Genomic DNA, 25,673 nt, shown 5'->3' on the forward strand with positions numbered 1-25,673 from the left:
AGAAGTCAGTAAGTTGTGCCCAGACAACATCCAGCAATGTTCCCGTCACGCTTTGTGTGGTATTTCCCTAAAAACACATTGTCCAGGGCAGGGAACGAACAGATCATGAGAAAAGCAACTTGCATCAAAAAACTGCCTTTGATTTGGCCTTTCAAAAAATAATTTCATGTGAAGCTTCTCTTTCAGATACCCAGTTCTCTGTGCTGCCTGCCCTTGCTCCAGGGATTTCTTTCAGACCAGCACCAGAGCTGGTGATTCCTCAGCAAACACGACTGGTGAGAAGCAAGATCATCCCCCAACAACTAGTCCAAGTTCAAGCCTAGCTTTCTTCCTGAACTCATATTCCCTTGGGCTACATTAGCTTGGCAATCTTCAAGTGATGCCATTGTGGTAAGGATATTTAGATTTTCTTATCCAAATCTCCCATCCCAGTTTTTCATCTCCTGTTCTCCAGGGTATTTTATCTAAAGAGGAACTGAGGAAAGGCCCTCAAGACCCAGTGACTCCTGGTGAGCCCAAACCTCCTGACACTACCTCTGCCCTACAATTGGCCATTTGTGGGGTGCCAAGATGAAATCCTTTTTCCTTTGTTTCCAAGAACAAACTACACCAAAAAAAAAAAGAGTTTTCCCTATCAGAACATTCTTATGTCTGAATATCTTGATATTCCTTTAAAAAAAGGCAGGGAAAAAAAAAAAAAGAAAGAAAAAAAGGTTATAACCAAGGACAGCTATCCCCAGCATCAAGGAAGAAGGGGAAAGTCAGCCTGAGACAACTAAGCTCAAGAGACACTTGATCCTGCAACGAGACTTCTCAGAAAACTTATCCTTTGTCTGCTCGCATTACAAAGCAGTTTCTTTCTCACCATCATATCCTTTGCAGAAAAAACAAAATACTATTTATCACCTTAATTATTTCTTTCTAAACACCCGGCTCTCAGTGCCCAGAAGCCGTGTACCCACGGATTTCCTGACAGCATCCAACCCCGATTATCCCACCCTGCATGCCGAGAAAATGCTAATTAGGACTTTTGCAAATGAAAAGCCCCACACTCTCCACACGTTCCTCATTTCCCTTGTCTTCCAGAGGAAAACAACAGAGAAAATTAAGCTTCATCTCACGCTCGCCCAGGACATAGAACTAGTTCTTTCAGAAGGGCATTTTCCGAAACCTTTGACTCAAGAATTCCCAGGCCTGACAGGAGCAGGGATTTTTGGATGTGCTGCAGCTTCAGCACTGGAGCCGTGAGGGCTTTGCTGAGAATTTCTATAGTCAGAGTTCAGCTCTGGCATAGCATGGGAAGCCTCTGACAAGGCTTTCAAAACCAGCCACTAAAAAAAAGGGGCAAAGTGGAAATAGTCCAGTCCACCACCTCCTTTTTTAGGGCTGGTTTTCTTGCCAACCCCTGAAGCTCTGAGGCTGAAGGAAAACAATCCACTGAGGAGGGAGAACTTTGTATAAAATAACCCCAGCAGGAAGCCAGTGCTGGAGTTGGTGGTGGACTGATTTCAAAAGTTGGGGACAGCAGGTCAATTGGCTTGTCTACCTACATAAATCTTTAACTTTCACATATATTGAAATACTTATACTAAATATTTTATTTATACCTATTATATGCATAATTATAAGTAAAAATAAACACATCAATTAATATATAATTAAACATATTATTATATAAAACATACATAAATTAAAATATTTATAAATATATAAATAAAATAGTAATGACATAAGAATACACTATAAATTTTAAAATATATAAAATATAGAATACATATTTAAAATATATATTAAAAGTGCATATCTTGAATACATATATTGAAGTACTGTTATTTACTTACTTACTTAAACCCACACAGTAACATGCCAGGAACATTCCTGAAAATATTTCACTTGCCCAGAAAAACAGTGTATCCACCTACTTAGGTGGGACACAGGGACTGTAACTTTGCAGAAAGAAAACTGTTTTCCATGTGTCTTTCACGGCTTCAGGGTGAAATATTTCAATGGCTACACACAAAACCTTCATGGTAGCCATTCCTGCATTGTGGAGCTCTGGAATTTCGTGGGACCAGGACAGTGTGGTGGCTGCACTCATTCCATGCTACCCTGTGCACACCACATTTGGAAGTGGAGATGGCACAAGGATTACAGCTCAGGTGCACAAAACAAGGGTTTGATGCTAAATTAAGTTCCTGGGAGGGTTAAAAGCCTCAGTGCTCACAGGATGGAACAGCACCCAAAGCTCCCAGACACTGCTCCCTGTCCTGATCCTGGAAACCAACTGATCTCCACATGAAAGTTGGTGGGAAAATTACAGAATCCCAGAACATGCTGAGCTGGAAGGGACCCCCAAGGATCATCCAGTCCATCTCCTGGCCCTGCTCAGTCCCATCCCCAAGAGTCACCCCTGTGCCCCAGAGGATCATCCAAACCCTCCTGCAGCTCTGGCAGCCTTGGGGCTGTGCCCACTGCCCTGGGGAGCCTGTTCAGTGCCAACCACCCTCTGGGGGAAGAACCTTTCCCTGAGATCCACCCTGAGCCTGCCCTGACACAGCTCCAGCCATTCCCTGGGGCTGTCCCTGGTGCCCCCAGAGCAGAGCTCAGTCCTGCCCCTCCTCTGCCCCTGCCCAGGCAGTTGGAACTGCAGGGAGGTCTCCCCTCAGTCTCCTCTGCTCCAGCTGAACACACCAAGTGCCCTCAGTGTCCTCACACGGCTCCAAATCCAGGCCCTTCCCCATCTTCCTTCCCTCCTTTGGACACTCTCCAATGGCTCAATCTCTCCCTTCCATTGTGTCCCCCCAAACTGCCCCAATGTTGAGGTGAGGCCCCAGGGCAGAGCAGAGTGGGACAATCCCCTCCCTGCTGCCCCCAGGACAGGGATGTCCCTCCTGGCTGCCAGGGCACTGCTGACTCAGGGCCAGCTGGCACCCACCAGCACCCCCAGGGCCCTTTCCCAGCACTGCTTTCCAGCATCTTCAGTTGCTCAGAGAACGAGGCAAACTGTGATGCAAAAGGCTCTGGCAAACTGCTCTCCCCTCCTGTGCCTCTCAGGCATTCCTGGGTACCCCCCCAGCAAACATCCCTTCCCCATCGGGAACAGGGAAGAGCCGTGTTCATACCGAGCTCAGCTCAGGCTCTGCTGCCCCACGGGGACACCCAGGGGTGGTGGTGACACCCAGACAGTCAGGGACAACAAACCAAGCCCTCTCATCTCCAGTGTTTACTTGAAGGGAAGCTCTGCTGCCTAGAAACACTCCAGTAACTCAAAACAAAGTTATTTGGCTTCAAACATCTCTCAGATTTATGCACTTCCCCACAGATAATATTAATCATCATTTGATACTCCTTTATTTTTGGTTATTAAGCCCCTAAGGTGCCAAAGTATCCATGGAGTAGAATAGCAAGAAGTTTGCTGTTCTCTTAATGCTGATTTTCCTTTCTGCACATCTGTTCTCTGAACTTAACCACTGGTTGATCAACTTGTCACAGTAGATGACAAACCCGCCACAAATATCTGCAAAGCTCAAACATTTAAATATCCACATAATTTGAAACAGGTCTGCTAATCCAGCACTCCAGAAGGCCAACATCAAGATTTAGATATTAGGAAACAAAATATTTTCAGATGCCAGCTGAAAGCTGACAGAGGCCAACTCAAAATACTCAGAGTAAATACTGCACAGGCTATGGAAGAAATCATGCCAACCAAAATACACATCTGTAAAATATGCCAATTTTTACATACTTTCCTCTTTACAATGGACATAAGCAAATTTTTCACATTAACCCTCACTCTTTCCAGCACTGAGAACTTGGAGAGTGGTTCTTTGAGGGCAAACTTACCTTGTTGATGGGGACAGGAACTTTGTGAGCAAAATGAAGAGTAGCCTGACTAGGAAATACTAATGGCTCGACAGGACACTGGGTGGGTCCATATTAATTGGTGCATCCCATTTTATGGATCATTCAAAGGCCAATTTGCTCAACAGGTTCATGAGAACATTCACTAGCAGGAAGAATTCTGTTATCTCTCATTTTACTTCAAAATAATAGCCTGAACTCCATACAATTACAGCTCCAGAACAGGCTTATTTGACCTACTGAATTTGACTACATGTCATATTTTCCTCAATAACTATTTAACACTAAGAAAAACCCATAAGTTTAGCTGATATAATATGAAAATTTCTTTATGTCTCCTTTATGACTGTTTTACTCTGGACTTCTTAAACTTCAGAAAATCATTTAATTTTTAGTTAAAGACTTTGAAACCTATTTTTACACTCAGGGCAACCTAAACTATTCAAAGAATATTCCCTTCTCCTTTTCCCAGCAAATGTCAAAATTCTTCCCCATCTTCCTCTCTAATATTCTCCCATGGGGAAAAAAAAAAATCCACTGGCAGAAAAACCATTGTGAGGAAATCTTTTTCCACACAGATTCAGCCAGCCTGGAATAAAGGTGGCAGCAATACCTGGTACATCGCACACCAGATACACGATGCTTTTCCTAAAATAATTTTGCACAAAAGCAGGGCAGGGGGAGGTTGGGATTGTTCCCTGCATTGTCCTCCCAGACAAAGCCACAGTGTTCTGGTCACACTGGGAGATGGGAACAAAAATACTGCCCAAAACACAGAATGTTGGGCAGTGTTGGCTGTGCTGAGGACAAAGAGAATATCCCCACATAGGGGGTGGGTGCTTAGGAAATGGTAATAGGGCATATGCTTTACTTTCAGAAGATTTTACACTGGAAAAGAATGGAAGATGAATTATGGGCGGCCTTTAATTTGAATGAGGTTAAACAGAGCAGTTCCCACTGTTTTGATCAAGCAAGGTTAAAATGACATAATGTGGGAAAAAGTCACATCCTCAACCCGTAACATCTCCAGAGGAAGACTGGTACCAAAACAACTGTCAATTTGAGAGGGAAGGACTCTGCCCCAGCTGAATCAAAGGCAGTCTGTGCCTTTGATGCACTGCTCAACGTGCAAGGAGGAGAATAAAAGATGCAAGAACCCATCTGATATGCAGTGTTAACAGGGCTAAGCATTTCTTTCTAAATTGAGCGATCAAAGTGAAATCCCAGTTGCTGCAGTGACTCCTGTGACAGTGCTCTCTGAAGTTTACAGTGTGCTTTTATCAAAATGCTGAGCAGCAGAAACCAGCCACGACACCTCACAGTCAGGGCTGTTCATGCAGAGCTGCCAGGACAGGGCAGGGGTGCTCAGCAGAAAGGTTATAAAAATCTGCACCTTCCCTCCCTCCCCTTCGTGCTGCTCTGAGAGCAAACACAGTCTTTGAAGGCAGAACCGAATTTCAAGTTGGAAATCCCGGAAAAGAGCAAGTTCTCCACTCTTAGAAAAACCCAATGCCTTTGTTGGCACAAGACAAAGTTCTGTGATCTACACCTGGTACAGGATGAAGGTAATTTCTGTTACTTCAAACCTAAAACTGACTTCTATTATTACTACAGTACCTGAGAGGGTCAGTTGAGACGCTGCTTCCTGTTTCCAACGAAGTCCTGAGATGACAGCAAAAGAATAAAATTATAAAGTATTAAAGCATAAACTAAATTACAAGTATAAACTATTCAAAAATACTATGTCCTTAGTATTAAAGTATAAACTAAATTAAAAGTGTAAACTATTCAAAAACACCTTAAACATCAAGTGCTCCATGACTTTACGTTTCCATCCTCCTTTTTTCAGAATACTTAGCATGCCATTATACCTGAGCATAAAACCAAAAAATACAAAAACAACAAACCCAACAGCCCTTTCCTAGACTAGAGAGTGGGGAATTAGAGAAACATTTTCCTGAGTAAGTCACAACACGATCAATTTTCCATATTCTAAAGCACTCTACTCTTCTGCATGTGTTACAGGGGTGACAGCACTTTGTTCTGTGAATGGCTGACATGAGTCCTGCTGTGAGCACCATTATACTGAGCTTTTCCAGAACCTGTGTCCTCCTTTCTGTGTGCACTTGGCAGGAAAATCCCAGCTCCATTCACGTGTGCAGGTGCAGGAGCTCAGAATATGCTGGTGCCAAAAGGCAGAGCAGCAGCAGGACAGGACAGTGCAGACCATGGTCATGGGAGAGCAGCTCTGTGCAGCTTCCAAGGACATGTTCCCAGCCACACTGCTTTCATCCTCAGTTGATCCACTAAGCAAAAATAGCATGGAAAGGGGAACACTGGGCAAAATTCTTCTGCCAGAACCTCCTGCAGTTCAGGCCTCCTCTCGTGCTGGCTCTGCTCACACTGGGCATCACATCTCCTCATTTATCTACAGCCATCCTCACATTCTGTGGCTTTGTGTTCTCTACCCAAAAAGGCAAGGACAGAGTTGTCCTGAAGACTTATTGCACCAGTAAGTTCAGTTAAGATACTCTAAGTCCTGAGTAAGTGCTCCAAGTAAGCTGATGTTTGAGCAGCAATGTTTTAACGTGCCTGGTGTTACTAATTAGACCTGCTCTCATTGAGCACGACTTCAGGTTTATTATACATATAATATAGAGTTACATTTTTAGGGTAAAGCCAGTTTTTCCTCAAGCTGTAATAAAACATTAGCCAAAGCCTCATCATGAAAACCATTATCATGTTAGAAAAATCTTTTAAATGGTTACTTGCACTTATTCTTTTATAATGAACAACCCTTACACCAGCAGCCATAGATCAACCTTTGCTCACATAGCCAGAAATATGTATGGGCTGTGGAAGTTCATAACATTCACATGGGAATTGCATTAATTATATTTACAGTGGCTATTCATAAATCAATGGCAAATCTTTCCTGTTAGTCCCAAGGTTACTAATGTGTTTACCAAAATAAACAGGGTGGTGTGAAGGGAGGAGGCCACAAACACAGCAAGAATCAGCTGTACAGGAATGGAAACAAACCATATTGTCCAAATAGCTTTTAACTAGAGCACTAAAGCTTCAAAATAGCTTTTGGGAGCTTATTGCACCCTGTAATTTGTTTGCTTGTACAGTTCAAGATTTGTGAACAGCGCTGAATTTTGAGGGGGTGGCTCACATATGTCGGCTTTGTGGCTGCTTGTTGGTTTAACAACTGAAAAGGGGAAACCTAATTTACTTATAATTAAGTTTCCTGCTCAACACAGTGTGCTGTGGAAGTGCCAGCCTGGCTCACTCTATGGGACTTTTTGCCTTGCTTTTTAACACAGGTTTTAAAAAATCTTCACAGTTTGGCCCTTCCTACTATAAATAAATATTTCTCAGACACCCTGTCTGTGCAGGGATGATGGGCTGTGCATAAATTAGAGATGCTAATGAGCAGTAATTAGCCTCCACCCCGCACAACCTTGATTGGGGTGCAACTGACACTGAGCACGTGGTGACCTCGGGGACTTCTCACCCAGGCCCGAGGAGCAGGATTACAGCTTCATTAAAGATCCTTAGTCTTCCTTCTGAATGCAAGACACCCAGGGTGTCCCCAGCACCCAAACCCTGCAGTCAGGAGAGGCATAAATCTGTTTAAAAGCACAGGGAACAGCACAGTTCCCACAGCAGAAATACCCATCATAAATCACCAAATCGTCAAGGTTGGCAAAGACCTCCAAGATCATCAAGTCCAACCATCAGTGTGACACTGCCAGGTCCACCCTTGACCCACAGCCCCCAGCACCACATCCACACGTTTTCTGAGTATTTCCATGGATGGTGATTCCACCACTTCCCTGAGCAGCCTTTCCCAGGGCGTGCCAACCCTTTCAGCGAAGAAACTTTTTCCTAATAGCCAATTTAAACCTCCCCTGGTGCAATTTTGGGGCTGTCCATGCTGAGGCACGGCTGAAAGGTTATTTCTACCAAAACAGTGTTCTCGAAATTTCCCTGCTGCTGCTGAAAGCAGTTCAAAGTGTGATTGCTGATTGTTTGTGTCCTTGGTAACTGCAGATGAAGGGGCCAAACCACAGGAAGCCGCAGATCTAATCGATTTGGGGGTTGGCAGCACAGAGCCACCACAGCTGCCAGCGTGCCCACAGAGTCCCACGGGCACCAGGGGCGTGGAAGGGCTCCAGGAGTTCATCTGCTGTCCATGGTGGGCACCCATGGGGGGCTGAGGGATGGAGAGACCCCACTGCAGCTTTGGCTGTGTCCCCAGGGCCAGGGAGTCCATCGAGGAGGACACGGGCAGATGATGGAGTATCTTACAGTCTAAACTTCCCATCCTTGCACAATTTCTTCCATCAAATACAGGAATGAAGAACTGATGTCACAGAATGTTCTGAGCTGGAAGGGACCCACAAGGATCATCCAGTCCAATTCTTACTGGATGGTCCATACAGGGATTGAATCAAAGCAGCCCCAGGGAGAAAGGCTTAGAACTGGTTTTCTTACACGAAGATCAGACATGGAAACAGTATCAAAACCAGGAAAAGCCACAGGAGCTGAGCTGGAGAAACCCCTGGATGAGCTCCCCACACAGACCACTGGGGAGAAAGATGGATACCAAGACACCCAGAAATGCTCTAGCCCAGCCTTTTTACCTGGCCACCCACCCACAGACTTGCCCTGGCTCTGTGGAAATCCTCAGGAGGGGTCTGACAACATGCAAACCAAAGTTCAGTGGCCAAGAAAAACACCCAGGAGAAATCAAGTTTAAAATCTACTGAAAGATCTGTATTTGGGGTACAGAAAATCAGTTTGCTCTTATTGAATTTACAGAATTATTTTAGTGTAATCACATAATCACTCCCCTTCTTTCTTTCCAGCTAAAGTCCCATTTAGATCTTTTGGTTTCTTTCCAAATTGCTGAAAGATGGAAAGTTAATTTAAAACATAAAAATAACCCAGATTCTGAACACAATGTCATTAAGCTGCAGCAAACAAAGTATCTCATTGTACACTGAGCCACTTCACAAATGTCAGGAAGAATGAAAATATATCTCTTTTAAGCTACTTCAAAACAAGCTTTGTTTGTTTTGCTTTGCTTTTTAACAAATTAGCCGGACAGGAGAATAAAAGCATTAAAGAAAAGCATTAAAGAAAGTTTTCTAAAGAAAACGAGCAGGAAGATCTGACAATCCTGTTTATTCCTAATGAGCACTGACTCAGGACATTTGTAGCCCAGGAAAAAGTACACACACTAGCTAATGATAAAGCCATTAAAAGGATACTATTAAAATGAAATAGACTTGTCTATATATGTACCATTTCCACTGGTATTAATAAAGATATTAAGAAAACTCAAAGTACTCTGAACTGTGGAACTATGCCCAAGGCTTTGAGTGAAAATGAGCTAAGACAGAGCACGACCACAGAGAACACAAACTGCACAACTGTTCTGTATTATCAGGGATGCTCTAAACCACCCTGGGAGCTGTTTTGTGCCTCCAGTTTGTTTCCATGGAGTTTGCAAGGCCCTTCTAGGTGAGGAGTTGAGGAAATGTGTCCCAGTTTGACTGATGAGTCAGTCGAGTGACATCTCTTGGTCCTGTGAATTCCTGACATTTTAGAGGAATCGTGGCATGAACTGGAACTGAACTGGGCACACAGGGCTACCCCCAGTGGGATGATTTACTGCTAATGTGGGCAGCATGAAACTTGGAGAATGTGTGTAATTGGTGGTGATAACAACTGCTTTCAGGGCTAAAAGGATTATACAAAGTATGGGTGCACGCAAGTCCTGGATGAGCTCGCCTAGAGCTGCCGTGTCCATCTGTCACACAGGAATCACAACCAGCCCACTGCTGCAGGACAAAAGACAAATATTACCAAGAGGTCATAGGTCTAAAATTCAGACAGTTGCTGGCTTGTTCAGCAGGCTTTAGGTACCCACAAACAAAAGAATAACCACAGTTCTAGGCAAGAGTTCTGCCCTGAAGCACAAAACAAGGCCACGGGCTCTGACTCCTGGTATTGGCACTACGTGGTGGGCAAGCCCAAGGGTACAGGATTCCCAGCAGCAGGGCGTCTGAAAAATCTGATCCCACAATGTTTTAGCAGGTTCAAGTGAAAGGCACAATTAGCTCTTGGTACCTTGAGCAGTGATACAAAGTCGGGGTTTATTTTGCTTTTTTGTGATGAAGGCAAAGGTTTTTCACAAGTTCAAAAATCAGCATAGTTGAAGATTGTTTTGGGAAGGGTCTAAGATGGATCTCCCTATATTGTACGGGCACAGAAGGGGTAGGGAGTGAATACTGTGAGCTGACAGTCTCAAATGGTGCTTTGCTTAGCTGTGATAACACACGAGCAGTGCTATTGATCTGGGAGACAGACAGACCTTAAACCACTCTGTCCCTCGGTGTGAGCAGTGACAATGTGAATCATTGAGACATTTGGAAGATGTCAGTGTGACTGCAGCAAGCTCCAACGTAACAGAACCACACTGAACTACGTTCTTGCTGAGAAGGATAAACAGGAAAAGTAATTTTCTAGTCCAGCATCGTGTCCATGCTTTAAACCTTTGTTAACTCTTGATGGAGGGCAAAGTTATATGGAGGTTCTTATTGGGCTGAGTGGGTAATCCTGTGAGGGTCCCCCCAGTGTGATGGCTCAGTGCAGCTGCCTCCCCTCCTCAGGGTCCCCTGGGCAGCCTCCAGCCCTCCAGGCTCAATTGGAGTGAATGATGCTAAGCTGGGGCAGGAACAGTCCATTCCCATCAGGGCAGATGGCTGCGACTGCTTCATTAGCTGTGAAGCAGAGGATAGAGGAGAGGCCAGCACTGCCTATCTACTGCTGGCAGGGGCTACAAATAACCACGCAGCACATGCAGACATCGTGCAAGCAGCCAGAAAAATATCCACGTTGAGAAAAGCCAAGATATTCTTCTGGCGTGAAAACGCACAGTGGTGACAGATTAAATAATTGCAGTTGAAGCAAACCCCCAGCTTGATCCCAAATAAAGACTGCTTAAATATATCATCTTTTGGCTAAGAAGTGAAATTCACTTGGAGCATCAAAATATAAAGATATTCTGTCTGCAAACAGCAACTCAGAGTGTGTGTGTGGAGGGAAAAGGCAATTCTGAGCTCTGTCAGACCTCTGGTGAGAGCAGCAGCGTGGCACTGCATCTTTCTCAGACCGAGGGAAGGAATGCAGAATAATATATTAAATATTTATAACTCTGTGCTGGGTATTGCTCAGTGAATAATTGCTGCTTGGCACAGTTTCTTCCCACGAACTGGCAGCACAAGGAAGAAGGGGAAACCTGTTCAGTGCAGGTTGATGCTGTGATAGTCCATGTGCTCACATACAAAAGAGGACCAAATTATTTCCTTATATTCCAAAGTGCAGCTTCACTAAATGGAAATATTTACCCTTGCTTGAGGATGGTCTGACTTTGGATCCCAGTCTTAGTGCTCCATTTGGTGGGTAAGCCCAGAGCTTCTAATCCCAACAGGCAAAAAGAAGGTGACAGAAGGATCATACTCAACCCCCTCCCTCAGAAACCAAACTGGAGATGATATTCCAGCCATTACATTGGCCATGAAAGAAAATCATCCCTTCATATCCCTTGGCAGAGATCTGCCAAGCCATCAGGGGGGCCACATTCCCAAAAGCCCCCTGAAGGAACCCAGTGACTGCCAGTTCAGCACTCGTTCTGTCACACAGTCCTGATCTCCCAAACAAATGGCCCTGAGGAAACAACAATTTCCTGTGGGAAATTCCCATTTCAGTATCATGGACCAGGAACTATGGAAGAGATTGGTCTCCTCCCAGAAGGCAGGAGGAATCTGATGGATATATGGCTGGGGGCCCTGCTGCGATGTCTGCAGCACTGTTCATCAGCCGGGCAGCACGCACCGAATTCCACCCCACTGTGTGCACCGAGTGCCGGCTCCGTTCCCTGGGACGGGCACTGCAGTCCTGTACCAGGTGAGAGGCAGGGGCAGGAGCTCCCAGCAAAGCTGCAGTGCCTCTGGCAGCTGCTCTCACACACATCCAATTCACAAAACCTGTCTCTAAAAGTAGAGCAGCCCAACTCCAGAGGGTTCTGCAGGATCGTGTGGGGAAGTAGGACACAGTGAAACATCCCTCACTGGATACCAGTCATCTGGAAGAAACCCTGGAAACTCAGTTCAGATTAAACCTTTCTTTTGGACAGACAATTTAATAGCTCTGCTGGACAGCACTGGCACTGCTCACCTATGGAAAGGAAAGGCAGCTTCACAGGCAAGGAGCTCAGAGAACACCAAGGAAATTCCTGCTTCTGATTTCCTCTTCTCGCACATTTTGTTCCAAATATTTTAGAGAACCATTTAGACAAGAAAGTCCTTAAACACGTGTTTAATGCTGCTCTTGGAAAGAAAAAGCTTTCCTTGCTTGGGGTTTGAATGACTTGCATTCCCAATGCTGGGAATGCTCTAGATCCCTTGTTGGGTCCAGAGCACTCTCAGCATTGGGGATGGAAACCAGCTCCAAGTTGGGAAGCTCATGCTGCCTGTCCTCAGAACACAGCTCCTGTTCCCAGGTTGCTAACACAGAAGAGTGCCCAAACACTCATTTTTACAACATGCATTCTAAATCAAAACATAATCCCAGTATCTCAAAGAGATTTTAAATCTCTAAGAAAATCAATGTCTCGGAAACAAAGCCAGCCCAACACGATCCTAAAAGCCAGGAGGAAATAGCCAGGCTAGCAAGCTCAGCTGGCTTCATGAGTTTCAGAAAACTGTGCAAAAATAAAATTGAATTTCTGTGCAGAGACAGCAGAATTATATTAAATAAAACCCAGTTTGTGCTTGCAAAGTTGGGGCCTGCATTCCTAGAGCAGCCTGCAGGAGTAACAACATGGGCACTTGAAGAAGTTTCTTTTTCAAGAAATTATCTAATTTCTGTGAAAATGTTACTAGAAAAATTGATTTTAAAAAACTGCCACCAACTTGATTATCTCCAGCTGTAACACCTACAGGTTAATGGCCTTCACTGCTGTGTCATAGACTTCTCATCCACTGTGTCTGCCTTGTCCAGCCTTCTGCTGGGTTTTCCAAAGGAGCTGCAAGTCCCCCAGCCCTGAACTCAGAGAAAAATTAGCTTTATCAGGGTCCCACCCCGGTGACAACAAGCAGTTTAGAATTTATTATCTGCTGACCATCTCATCAGCGTTGTTTTTCAAGGTGCTATCTCGCCAGAGGAACTGATTTCATATTCAAACATTGCAGTGATGTGGTTTTGGCTTTGTTGGAAGTAAAGCCCATCATTTAAATTATACTTATTCCCAGAGTTACACAAAGATCAGATGTTTATTAACAAGCTTCACTCCTATTTGCAGCTCGAGTTTAGAACCATGAAAACAAAACCAAGCCGTACACGCGACGTGGGAATTGAGGTTTTCCAAAGAAGGAAGAGAAAGCCCGATGTGAGAGCAGCAGCCAATTGTATATAACTCAGTTTGGAGACATTAAAGCTTCCAGATCCGTGTTTAATCCCCTGTGAGGCCAAGGTCCAGCCTGCTAATGTAATCTGAGAACAGAAGTGTTTGAAAATGTCTTGTTCAACAACATGGCTGGACAAAGTTACTCTCCCCTAAAAGTTCTCTTTGTGTCCCTGGCCTTTCCCTCTTTGATTTGTGTATCATCTGCAAAGAAAGTGATGTTTATGAGAGCCATGAATCTGAAAACACATTTACATTATGGGTAAAGTTCCTTGATTACTGTGAATTAAGCACTTACTGTAACCCAGTTAGGCCAACTGCTGCCTTCTGAGTGACTGCTCCCCCACAGTGGGAGCAAAATCAATCACCTCCCTCACAGCCCAGCAGCCTCAGCACAGACAGAAGAACACTCTGAACAAGCCCCTGTACCAGTATCCACCCAGGAACCACACAGATCCCAATTCTCCAAGGATTCTTGCATGGCATTGGAGATCACCTGACTGAAAAATAACAGCAAACAAGGGCTGTTGAGTAAACCTAAAAGAGATGTGTAATTTAGAACGTGTTTGGATATTGTGTGTCCTTTTGCAAGCTCCAGTGTTACCACTGCCCTCCCAGACCAGCTGGCAGCAGCTCTGTGCAAGTGATGCCGTGGAGAATAAAATCCTCATCGGGCTGAGTATGAAAATGAGCACACACAAAACACTGCAGTCTAAAAGCAGATACTGTGACCTCACAGTTTAAAACTGGGACTGTTTCTGTTGGGTGTAGCTGCTGCACGTGTAAGTAAGAACATTCTGACAGCTCCCAGCCCGACAGACCTGCTGGCACAGGCTGCACCTCAGGAGTGGCTCAGGGACAGCCTTCACTTCACTTTTGCTGTTGGTTAACAGGCTCAGGGTCTGGTTCTCACCTTCACATCAGCAGCCCTTACATCCCCAGTGAGTGCTGAGACATCCCATGCATTTCCATATGCTGCAATCTGCATCCTGAGAGTGCACACAGGGAAACCATGGGCTGGAGCAGGAGCCTGCTTCCTCTGCACAGATCCAGGGGCTGGAAGAGGATCCTGACTCCCCTGCACAGATCCAGGGGCAGCAGGAGCCCCAGGCTGCACTGCCAGAAGCCCATTTATCCTGTACCATGACAAAGCCATCCGTTCCTGTAGCTCTCCAGAACCATCAGCATTACGATTTCAGAATCCATCTGACTCTCAGGCTGCTTCAATACATCCCCTTGCAATCAATGGCTATTTCCCTGCGTGTTGGGGGTGTTTTTCTGTCATCACCCAGCATTTCACAGAAGTGGCAGATTACAGGATACCATAGATCAATGAGCATCACCCTTTTGTTTCCCAGGAAATGTACAGAATTGCACATGCTGTTAAGTGGATTCAAAGACCTACAATCCATGTGCTGTTCCCCTTTTATTCAGTAAAGCTGCATCCATTACCTTAATCCCATCATTTCTGAAAAGAAAAATTGACAGAGATATTTTGGATAAGCAGATTCAATGATTTAAATTCTAGTGCACTGTAGCAGTCTGTCAGAGGTTATGATGCTTCTTTCAAACACAGAAAACCACCCTTTTATCACCACAGATGCCCAGTCAATGTTTCAGTGATCCTACTGCTCTGTAGGCTCAAACCTACCGACTGAAACCAGGGTTAGATTTTTTAAAAGCATCATTGTTTTCTGGGAGCAAAGGCTTACAAACCTGAGTTAAATAACATGCTATTAGCAAACTAGCACAGGATCCAAAAACAAACCCAACTGGAGCTACATCAGCAGGTCTGACAAAACAGGGGTTAGTGGTGTGTGTGCTGAGAGCAGGATGGGGAACTGCACAGAAGCTCCTCAACAGAAAGGAAACAGGATTTTTCAGCTAACTGGCAGTTTACTTTTGTCTACTTACTGTAATAATAATTTCCACTCCCTTGCCTTTTCATACTAAGAGTAGTTGAAACCACAGGAAGATGACCACGTGCTTTGCGTAACTTCAGAGTTCACAAGTGCTTCCCATACTCACCCTCAGCTCCAGACAGTATCTACAGCAGAACAGTCCAGAGTGCCTTTGTGCACATGGGAACTAGTACAGCTTCAGTGAGACCCCAGAAATCAGAATATGCAGTCCCAGAAGCATTTGAGAGGGCCAAAGGTCCTGGCTGCCCTCTGGATGCAGCTGGATGTGTTTGGAGACCAATCCTACCTGGACATTGCTGTACGTGTGTGCATACATGTATATATACACAATGCTGAAACTGTTTGGAAAAGCCCTCAAAACAAAAAGAACATGGAAGGAAAATGTCAAAGTAAGCTTTAAATTAGTCTTTCTCTTCTTTAATTTTACCCAAAGACCATTTCACCGTTTAACTCTTCCATATCAGAGAATCAGATTCAACAAACACCAGGCAGGAACTTGCCCATCTGGCTGGAGGAGGCACCACTTCATTCCCACTTTGAGCCTCCACAGCTCCAAATTTTACACTCCAATTTTGACAGATAAAGCATGGAGATCTTACATGGAGATTAACAAAAACTGCCTCCCAAATCTGCCTCCTCCTGGCTAAGCTTTCTGCAGGTGGACTGAGTGCTGTGGCTGAGACGAGTGTCTGATGGAACAGGAAAGCAAAGCTCACCATGAGGTGACGGGCTTCCTGCTGCTCCACTGCACACCTAAACCTTTGCCTCCCCTCTTATCTCTTTGATCATCCTTAAGTCTTTGATGAAAGATATCAAATGAGCTGACAGTGCCTATTACTCAGTTGTTTTCTGGTTTTCCTTGCCGTAGCACTGCGCATCTTCACGCCTTGAAGCACCGAACTAACCCAACCAAGCACTGCCCACCTCTCCCTTGCAATCCACTATGGATACATTTTCACTGAGCTGCCCCAAATCAGTAAGAAAGACAATTTTAGAAGATCCTTCACTAATAAAGCCTGGTTATAAAGCAGAAGGCACGTCCTGGAGAGCACCTCAGTTCCACACGGGAGGCACCAGCAGCAACTCTGGTGGCTTCCAGGGGCAGCCTGACAGTGGTGGGCACAGCTGAGAGCTGAGAGCTGCCCCACTAAACAAAGAACAAAGCAAAATGGCTTTAATCAGGCACCCCGTGACCCACAGCAAACAAACTTGTTTGTCAGAAACATCTGCTCCACCCAGGAGCCGCCCGTGCTCCCCCGTGTCAGACACGTCACCTGATTAATAACTCTGCTTGTAGGGTGACAAAGGGAAACTATTTAAGTAACATTTCCTGATGGAGATTAATTATCTGACTACACCAGCCCCCTGGCAAAATCTTGTCACAAAATAGCAATTACAACTAATTGAATTCTCCGTAAAGATGAATTTAATTGAAGAGAGCAAGATGGATTTCAAGACTATCATCTCATTTTCAGGTGTGTAATGCTCCAGTGATTGGCTTGGGGGGGAAAAAAATTCCAAGCTGAATGAAACGTGACATAATTTCTTTAGGGAAAAAATGCTTACATTAATGGGTCATAAACTGGGTTGATTTTAGGCATTTGTTCTAGGAATGCATCAGCCAAAGATCACTAAAGGCCAAAGAGCATACAAATAACATGGAAAAAAAAGAAAGCAAAATATCTGAATGGGTATGGAAAAAAAAGGACTTGCCTGAAACACCAGAAATTAGAAAGGGACGTATTTTTCATTATATTGTGTGCAAATTTTCGCTTGAATATGGAAAGTAAACACAAATCAAAGAAGTGGCCTTTGGTTATCTGAACTTCCAGCTTCCCAGGCTTGCTTAGCAAATACAGATAACTATTTTCAAGTTTTCTCAAATCTCATCCCCCAACTCTAAAGGGAAAACAGAAACACCTGTATTTTACAGAAATGACCCAGGTGACCATAAATGGCAGATGAAGATGTTGGCTGGGCACAAAGGAGGGGCCATACCCATCAGGGGCTTTGAAATTCCTCCTGGATTAGCATCTTTATGTCGGAGAGGCTTTAATGAGTACCCCATGCTTGCTATGCACTTACTGTGGAAACCAAAACACATCGGATTGGGATTGGAGCAACCTGGTCTAGTGGAGGATGGCACTGAGGCTGGAACTAGGGGATGGAACTGGGTGATTTTTAAGGTCCCTTCCACCCCAAACCATTCAGTGGTTCTGTATTTCGCTCTGATATCTGCACAGCTCCCCTTTCCTCCTGACCCTGTAACGTTCTGTTGTTAAAAACAAACATAACTTGCTCTGATGAGTCCCTCCCATCCCCAAGAAGGTCCCCAAGGTCTCCCTGGAGGGTCAGTGGCTGGCCCTGTCCAGGTCACAGGGAGGGAGCTGGATGGGGCAGCAGGGCTGAGTCACCAAAGGTCAGCCAGTAGCTGAGAGCAGGAGGCTGGACTGGATCCAGACACAGCCAGAAGAACTCTCCCTGAACTCATTAATGACGTTTCTCCTCGTGGATGGGCTCAGTGAAGTTCTGTCTCTCTTTATCTCTCCGTTTTTGTCACCCACCACAGCGAGTGACCCAGATCCCAGCGAGGAACCGGACCCTACGAGCACACTGGGGCGACTCTGCCCTCCCCCAGAGCCCCTTTCCCTTTGCCAGGAGGGCAGAGGGTCCTTCCCAGAGCAGCAGGGGAGGGAAGGGGGGTAACCCACCCTGCTGCTGTTCAGCTGAGCCACTCCAGGCTCTGGCTGTGCTGATGGTTCAGCCCCTGACAGCCCCCAACCCTGCCCTGAGCAGCAGTTTGTGGAGTCCTCAGAAAATGGGAAACCCACCTGAAGCACAGAATCTTTACAGAAAGAAAAGACCTTCCAGATCACCAAGTCCAACCTTTGACTAAATCCCCCCATGCCCACTAACCCATATCATGAGAAATGGGAGAAAAGGTTCAGAAACCAAACACCTTGTAAATACAGGTGTGACACACTCAACTATTACAAATTACTTCAGTAGAGGTAGAACAGTAAAACTAGAATTTCTGCTGCTTTGACAGCAGAAACATCTATCCAGCAGTATTGAAATTCATAGAATCATAGTTTCATGCCTTTCAAAAATAGTAATTATCAATTTCTTCATTTGAAAACCTGCTACACATCACTGATGGGTCAGCTCCTTGTCAAAACCTGCTGGAGCCTGGGAGAGGTGTTGCTGTACCTTTGTCTTGTTCTCATACTCCTTCCTAGATACCCATCAGACAGAGGGATGTAAAACACCCCACGTGGGTTTCATGGATTGTTAAACCCACACCTTCCCTGGGACACCTCGTGCATTCCAGCTCGAGAAAGGTGCAGGCAGAGCAAACTGCACAGGCCAACAGGTAATAATGACAACATTTCCAAGCAACATTTAGGATAACAATTATAAAACACAGGAACACGGCTGACTGTAGGGGATGCTGGCATATATATCCACATATCCCAGCTCCAGTGTCCACGGAGTGCAAAAGTACATCCAGCAAAAGTACACCTGCAGCTGCCTGGACTGAACCAGGCCATGGATGTGAGGATTTACCGGGAAAGCCTCGGTTCAGGCAGCATTGGAGCTCCCTCTAGCAACCACGCCAGGAAACAGCCAATTCCTGCAAAACCCCAAGAATTCCAGCACCGCCTCACTCGCAGCCCTGCCACGACGCCAAGATAACAAGAACTGCCCGCGATGCGGGTACATGGATTTTTGGAGTTACATTTTCCTCCAGTCCCTGCTCCATTTCGGTATCCGAGGTGAAAACAGACTCAGTGCTGCACTTGGAAATGGTCAGTTTGGCAAGTGAATATTCCACCAGGTGAAGGTCCCCTTTGCAAGGCTGTGGGTGGGGGGTTCCAGAGGGGCCTCAGCCTTTTCAGGCAGTGACTTGTGAGCAGCCAAGTCCCCACCTCGTGCCAATGACCTCAAATGCACTGCCATCCCCAGGCACCTGCTCATGGAAGGAGCTTCCCCAGCCACAAACCGTTCTATAATTCAAACTCGTTATGAACCTTGAGTTGCTTGGACTGGTGGCAATCCATAATTCCATGACTCAGCTGGTGGTCTGGCTAAGGAAACATCTCAGAACCTTGACTGCATTCATGCTTGAGATCTTCACCCTTCTACAGTTTTCAGGGAGTTATTCCTTCTCCTCACATCACATAATTCTTTGTTTCAGCTACTTAAAGTTTACTTTGGGAGGTGAATCTGTTAATTTATCATAGTTGAATTGGTTTGTGTGTGTGGTTTTGGTGTGGTTTTTGTGTTTTTATTTTGTGTGTGTGTGTTTGTTTGTTTTTGGTTTGTTTCGGTGGGGTGGGTTTATTTGTTTGTGGGTTTGGTGGTTGTTTTTGTTGTTGTTGTTTTCTCCATCTAGTGGTGCATAAAAACTCATCCCATTCCAGCCCAAAGTGTCCACACTCACTGCTCTGAGCTGTTTCAGTGAATTCCCACAATGAGTTACAGAGAGGAAATAAAACATGTGCAGAAAATAACAGCAAAACTGAAGCCTCACCCACCCATTTTTGGCCAAACCACGTAAGAGCTGAACGTGTTTGCAAAGGAGGACTCCACATTGCAGAAGAAAACCAGAACAGCCTGATCCTAAATGCTGCAAGTGCCAAAAGGTGCCAAAGGAGAAATTCCCCAACTGAACTTCCCCAAAGCAGCAGCTTTTCTTCAGTCCTTGGGCTTCATGGAAGAAGGAAATGGTCTATAAAAGTAGTAAAAAGGCATTTCTACTTCACCTTCCATACCAGAAAGCACAAAAAGATACTCTTCACTTCACAGAAACAGTGCAGATTCATGAGGAATCAGAAGAAAAAGGGAATTTTTCTTCTGGTACCTCTCTCTGTTTCATAATAACAAGCAGCATTTAGGTCATTATTTCTAACTCTGGTTAACTAAGAGAGCCCCTACCAGGCTCCACTGCTAAACCCTGAGATTCACAGCATGTTTTATTTAGCCAGACATCATTTATTTAAACAGGAAAATGTTTACTTCTGCATTTCTGACTTGCAGCGCCTCAGAGAAGGTCAGCTTCTCTCTGTGCTCCACCAAGAGTAAATGCCACAATTTAATGATACTCTGGCTACAAACTCAAAGTGTTTCAAATGCCAGCAACTCCTAATGACACGATTTACCCTTAATTGGAATACCACTGGATAGAAAACACCCCCTGGTAGTGTCCTGTAAGAGCCAATAACACTGGTCAGGCTTTGACTTCATTTTCTCCTGAGACACATCATTAACTGCAACCACATTTAGGATAATCAAGTGCTGTCTCTAGGAGGAAAAAGGGCTGACACCCGGAGCTGGAGGGTTAATCTGCACGGTTAAATAGCAGTCCTGCTTCTTTGTTTCCCTTTACACACATAGATAATACATAGTTATTGAAAGATTGGGCAAATCTTCCCCTCTGGAAGGGAATAATTATAGTGCTCCAGAGTTCAGTTCACCGAGGAGAGAGAGTTAATCACTGTTTACATCTGGGAGGAGATAAGCAAGTCAAAATATCACCAACTCCTACTGTTTCTGTCTTTGGGAAGCAACTAGGAGAAACTCTTAATTATAAAGGCCCAAATTGTGAGAAACATTCAGCCATTTCGGTGGTTACCCTGCTTAGTAAACATCAGCTCACTTCCAGGGATACAATCAACTCCAGGAATTCACTGCACAATTTTTTACACACATTATTTAAAAATTTTACAGTGGGAATGGAAGTTCTTCAGGTACATGGTAATAAAAAAGTGATCAAGAAACACACGAAACTAAGGAATATTCACTACCAAAGAACAGCAGCAGCCATACAGTGTTTGCAGTCTGCAGTGAGCATAAAGGATGTAGAGAAACCTGCAAAATCATGAAGGCAGATTATCCCTCTGCAAGCAAACCCTTCCCAGGGCTGGGACACGGCACAGTCACAGCCAAGGCAAGCACAAGAAAACATTTCACAGGAAGGATAAAGACAGCAGATCAAACCTAACACAAAAGCAAATAACCGGTATTCTGGTTTTATATGGATCCCTTTGGGGGGAAGAAAACACAGAATGAGAGTGAGCCTCAAGCTGCCTTCACAGTTCTTCCCTCCTTGATCCTGATGATTCTCCTTTTATCCAGTCCTCAAAGCCACAGCTACAAATAAATACCTTTTTTTCACCCTACATCAAGCCATCTCTGCCTTTCCACGAGCTCTAGACAGTGTGGAGCAATATTTTAACTCAGTCACAAATATTTCAGAGTATTTTCCCCCCTCCCAGCTTTTCTTCCTTGCAATCCTCAGGGTAGGAAATGCCACTGCACAGAAAACTGTTCTCTTGGACTGTTTCAGTTTGGAAGATCCAACCAGCAGAAATTCTCCCGTGGTTTTAGAGCCACGGGATGTGTCTGGAAAGATGAAAATCAACCCAGTGCCTTTTGGGCAGTGGGAACTTGGCCACCCACGGCCAGGCTCTCATTTATCCAGTCACAGTCTTGCCCAATTCCAAGTTCATTCCTTCAATGACAACCTCGTGCAGAGCTTTGGGAACAGCATTGTCATTGATGAGACACACCAGAAGTTCCTGAGCAGTGATGATCTTGGGCTCTGCTAATGCTTGATACAAGAATTGCACAAACACAGGCAAAAGAAACAGAGCTCAGGGTGTGACCTGAGAGCACCTGCTGCAACAGAGATGTGCTGCTTCCTCAGAACAATCACAGGGCAAAGAGAGAAGGGTTAATCTCTGTGTGGTAACATCCCTAAAATGCCACGTGGTGGTGTTTGCCCCAGCCTTGAAATAACCTGTTCAAACAGCCTAACACAGATCCCCAGAACAGCTGCCCTCCCACCCCACCTCCTCAGCATTTGGGGGGAAGGGATGCCCTCAGTCCGTGCCCTTCACACCACACAGCAACAAAACTCACAGTGCACTCCAGGACTTGTGGAACTGTTTATTTTAGTTCAAAATAAACTGTGCATTTCAGGGGTTTGTTTACAGCTGGAGTGTGTTTTCAGCACTGGACGGGAGGAAGAGCTGTAGAAAGGCATGGACAGGAGGTCACTGAGGGCACAACCCGTGCCTTCTGCATTACCCAGAGTGACAGGACAGAATCCTCTGGCATCCATGCAAGTGCCAGTCAGTCCATCCACACCAGTACAGAGGAGAGGAGAGGTGGGCTATACAGGTGGAGCACTGCCTGCACACTCAGCAGCGGCGCTGTTATCTTGAGGATGGGCTACTAGACCCCGAAGGTGGACAGCAGAACTGGTGCAGAACATTATCTTCCCTGCCAAGGAAGAGGGGGGGCAAGAAAGAAGAGAGAGACAGAGGAACAGAATCACAGGGCACAGCATTAGGAAAATTAAGCTTGAGATTTTTCTCTGTTTTGTTTTTAAATCCACAAATACCATCGCTTGTCTGTAAGTACCACCCAATTAACCATTTCCATCTGAGACAGGACTGCCAGCACAGGGAAGAACAGCCCAACGAGCCTGGTCAACTCTGAAGAGTTAAACTCTGGGTCAAAAGCTGGGTTGAAAGGGCAATTTCTGGTTTTCCCATAAGAAGACTTACATTAAGCAGCCATATGCATAACCAGCCTACAGTGGCCATGGCTCCTTTATTTGTAACATGCTTCAAACTTCCCACAGGTATTTTCACTGCCCACGTTCCACTGAAAGTGCAGAACATCCCCCTGATTTCCACACAGAAACATTGATTAATGGCTGCAGTTCTCTCCTCCCCCCAGCCTCTCCTCAGGTGGAAGGGAGAGCTCTGTCTCCAGGAGGAGTTGCCAGCATCATGAATGGTGAACGCAGCAGGAGGAGCAGTTTGGAATACCTACATCTGTAATGCTAGAAAGTGCTTTATGGCAGGTGGAGGGAGGGATGCTGGCTTGGCAGGAGGCTGCAGAGAGGCCACTTCTTGTACCAGAACAACCACGAGGGGCCATTTCCTTTAAACCAAAGAACAAGCTGAAGGAGGAGGATGGAAAGGAACACAATGAAGGAAGAAACACAAGAAAATCCAAAAAAACAAGTAGTGAGTTTCATGCTATTCTGGTAGCTCCTGATTGTACTCAAAGCCCTTGTTGTGCAGGGGCACAGTTCCCTGTTTGTACATCCCTACATCACGTAGGCATCAAGTGGAAAATTACAAGTATTCCTATAATTATGCCAGCTTTCCTTTGCCATAGGGCGTGAGCACAGATGCCTTATATAATCAGCTGAACCTCACACTGACTTGGGGTGGGATTTGGGCACAGTTTGGCTCTGCTTTGCTCTGCCCATCTGTATTTTGCCTCTCTGTGCTGCTGGTCTGAGCATTGCTGCTCTCTCTCCTTTGCTCAGTTTGAAAAAGAAAACTTGTCAAGCTTTTAAATCTGTATATTCTAAAGAGAGGCTCGAGGGCTTAAATGTGCTGAGTTACACAGCAAGGCAGTTGCCATTCACTTAGAAATTAGATTCCTATTCAACATTTTTTGGCAGAGAACATCAATAAATATTTATGTCAATAGTACACAGGACTGTGAAGTGCAGCTACAGCTTCACCTGTGACTGATCATTGGGAAGCTCCCACAGGACCTGGGAGGGGTGGGGGATGTCTCTCCAGATGCTTCTCTGAAGGACACGTGAAGTGTTTCCTCTGTGTCTCAGCCTGGGGAAGGGTCCAGTGCTCATGAGTGGGAAAAAAATCAAACTGAGGGTTTCAAAGTACCACATTTATCTGCAAGGAGGCATTTTTCATTCCAGGAATCTAGGCAAAAAGTTCTCCCAGTTTTCCCTGGCCGTGCCTGGTGTGCAAGAATTCGCACTGTGCTCTTGGGAAGACTTAAAAAAACCAAACTACTCTAATGCAAGGTAGAAGCATCTGTCAGCTTGGGATCCTGGGAGGACAAGCCCCTCTGTTAACCAGTTCTGGTGGCAAAACAGCTCCAGTGCCCACCAGGCCATCACACAAAAAAGAAATAGCACAATCAGCCCTTCTATCATCGTCCATGCAGTGGTTTCTTGCACGTAACCCAACATTACCTGGTGAAACAAAGATCCCACATTAAAATTTCACACAAGTACAGTATTTTCAGAATGATGGTTTTACCTCCCAGAGGTGCTGATTAAACATTAAGCAGGCAGAGACTGCAAGAAAATGATGGGGTTTCTTTGGTACTATAAGATCCTTTGCATTATCTTTTTGTTTTCACAGGTATCACTGGGGAAAAGAAAAAAAAAGAAAAGAAAAAATCTCTAGCTTCACGATTTTAAAAATGGTCTTTGGACATGATAAGGGTGTCTAATCTGAGATTAGAAGGATGGAAGGCAAAGCAGATGGAGAAAGGAATGATCGAACAAGGTAATCATAGTGCAAATAAACACATGAGATGAAAAGATGCTCAGACACCAGTGGTAAGCAAATCTGTCCACAGCTGGAGTTGCATTTATCACCTTTTCCATATCCATCCACAGAGTGCAGATAGCAGTGACTGTATATCCCCAAGCACGGGCACTTTCCTCATGAAATCTCGCTGTGAGGGTTCCTCAACACCCAACAGCTACAGCAGCATTAGGGCTGAAAACCCAAACCAATCACACCCAAAACCCCACCCCCCCAATTTCAGCAGAGTGGGGACCATCTCCACGGGTGGGCTGAACTGTCCTGAGATGGTAAATGAGCCCTGCACCCCCAGGAGGGTGTGACCAGCTGAGGAACTAGAAGGCTGAGGTGACACAGGGGAGGGGGATGTTATTGGGATGAGGGACCTCCCACCTGCCCAGATGGGCTCAAGTTCTGACTGAAGGTGGTTTAAAGATGTGTCTTGAACCACAGAATGGTTTGAGTTGGAAGGGACCTTAAAGCCCACCCAGTGCCACCCCCTGCCATGGGCAGGGACACCTTCCACTGTCCCAGGTTGCTCCAAGCCCTGTCCAACCTGGCCTTGGACACTTCCAGGGATGGGGCAGCCACAGCTTCTCTGGGCAACCTGTGCCAAGGCCTGCACTACCCTCACAGGGAAGGATTTCTTCTTCATATTCTTTCTAAACCTACTCTCAGTCTAAAGCCATAGGAGATGTGTTTAGAAAATGCTGGGAACAGACTGTCCTTCCAACAACAAGCAGAGGTGATTAAATTCCTGTTCTCTGGATGCCATTACATCTCTGGGCTTTGCTTTGCTCAGATTCCAGCTGTGAGGCCACTGAGATGATAATGAAGGCTGGATCAAGCAACTGAAGTACAGGACTATACAAGGATTTCTACTTCTGGAAGCCTCTCCAAGGTGTTCCACCATTTCCTTACTTTTACCCTTCACACCAGATGCAAAACCTGCATTCAAATGATCACCAGCAAATCCAGAGCAGCTCATGGAATTTGCAGCCTCAAACTAGAGGACATTGTTTTTAAGCCTCTCCT

General features: G+C 45.3%; 1 protein-coding gene and 1 long non-coding RNA gene across 2 annotated transcripts in view; both read right to left on the minus strand.

Annotated features, from left to right (window-relative positions):
- The window catches only part of IQSEC1 (IQ motif and Sec7 domain ArfGEF 1), a 315,606-nt gene that overhangs the window by 141,650 nt on the left and 148,283 nt on the right, over positions 1-25,673 (minus strand). The window contains 1 exon segment of the mRNA XM_050328296.1: positions 5,482-5,526. Coding sequence (XP_050184253.1) covers positions 5,482-5,526 — 45 coding nt within the window.
- LOC126646761 (uncharacterized) lies at positions 22,204-24,359 on the minus strand. Its single transcript, XR_007630393.1, has 2 exons — positions 23,113-24,359; positions 22,204-22,554 (listed from the first exon to the last, which is right to left on the minus strand). It is a non-coding gene; the product is annotated as an uncharacterized LOC126646761 (long non-coding RNA).

The sequence above is a fragment of the Myiozetetes cayanensis genome, unplaced genomic scaffold, assembly GCF_022539395.1.
Source record: "Myiozetetes cayanensis isolate MyiCay16 unplaced genomic scaffold, myiCay2020 scf39, whole genome shotgun sequence".
Taxonomy (NCBI): domain Eukaryota; kingdom Metazoa; phylum Chordata; class Aves; order Passeriformes; family Tyrannidae; genus Myiozetetes; species Myiozetetes cayanensis.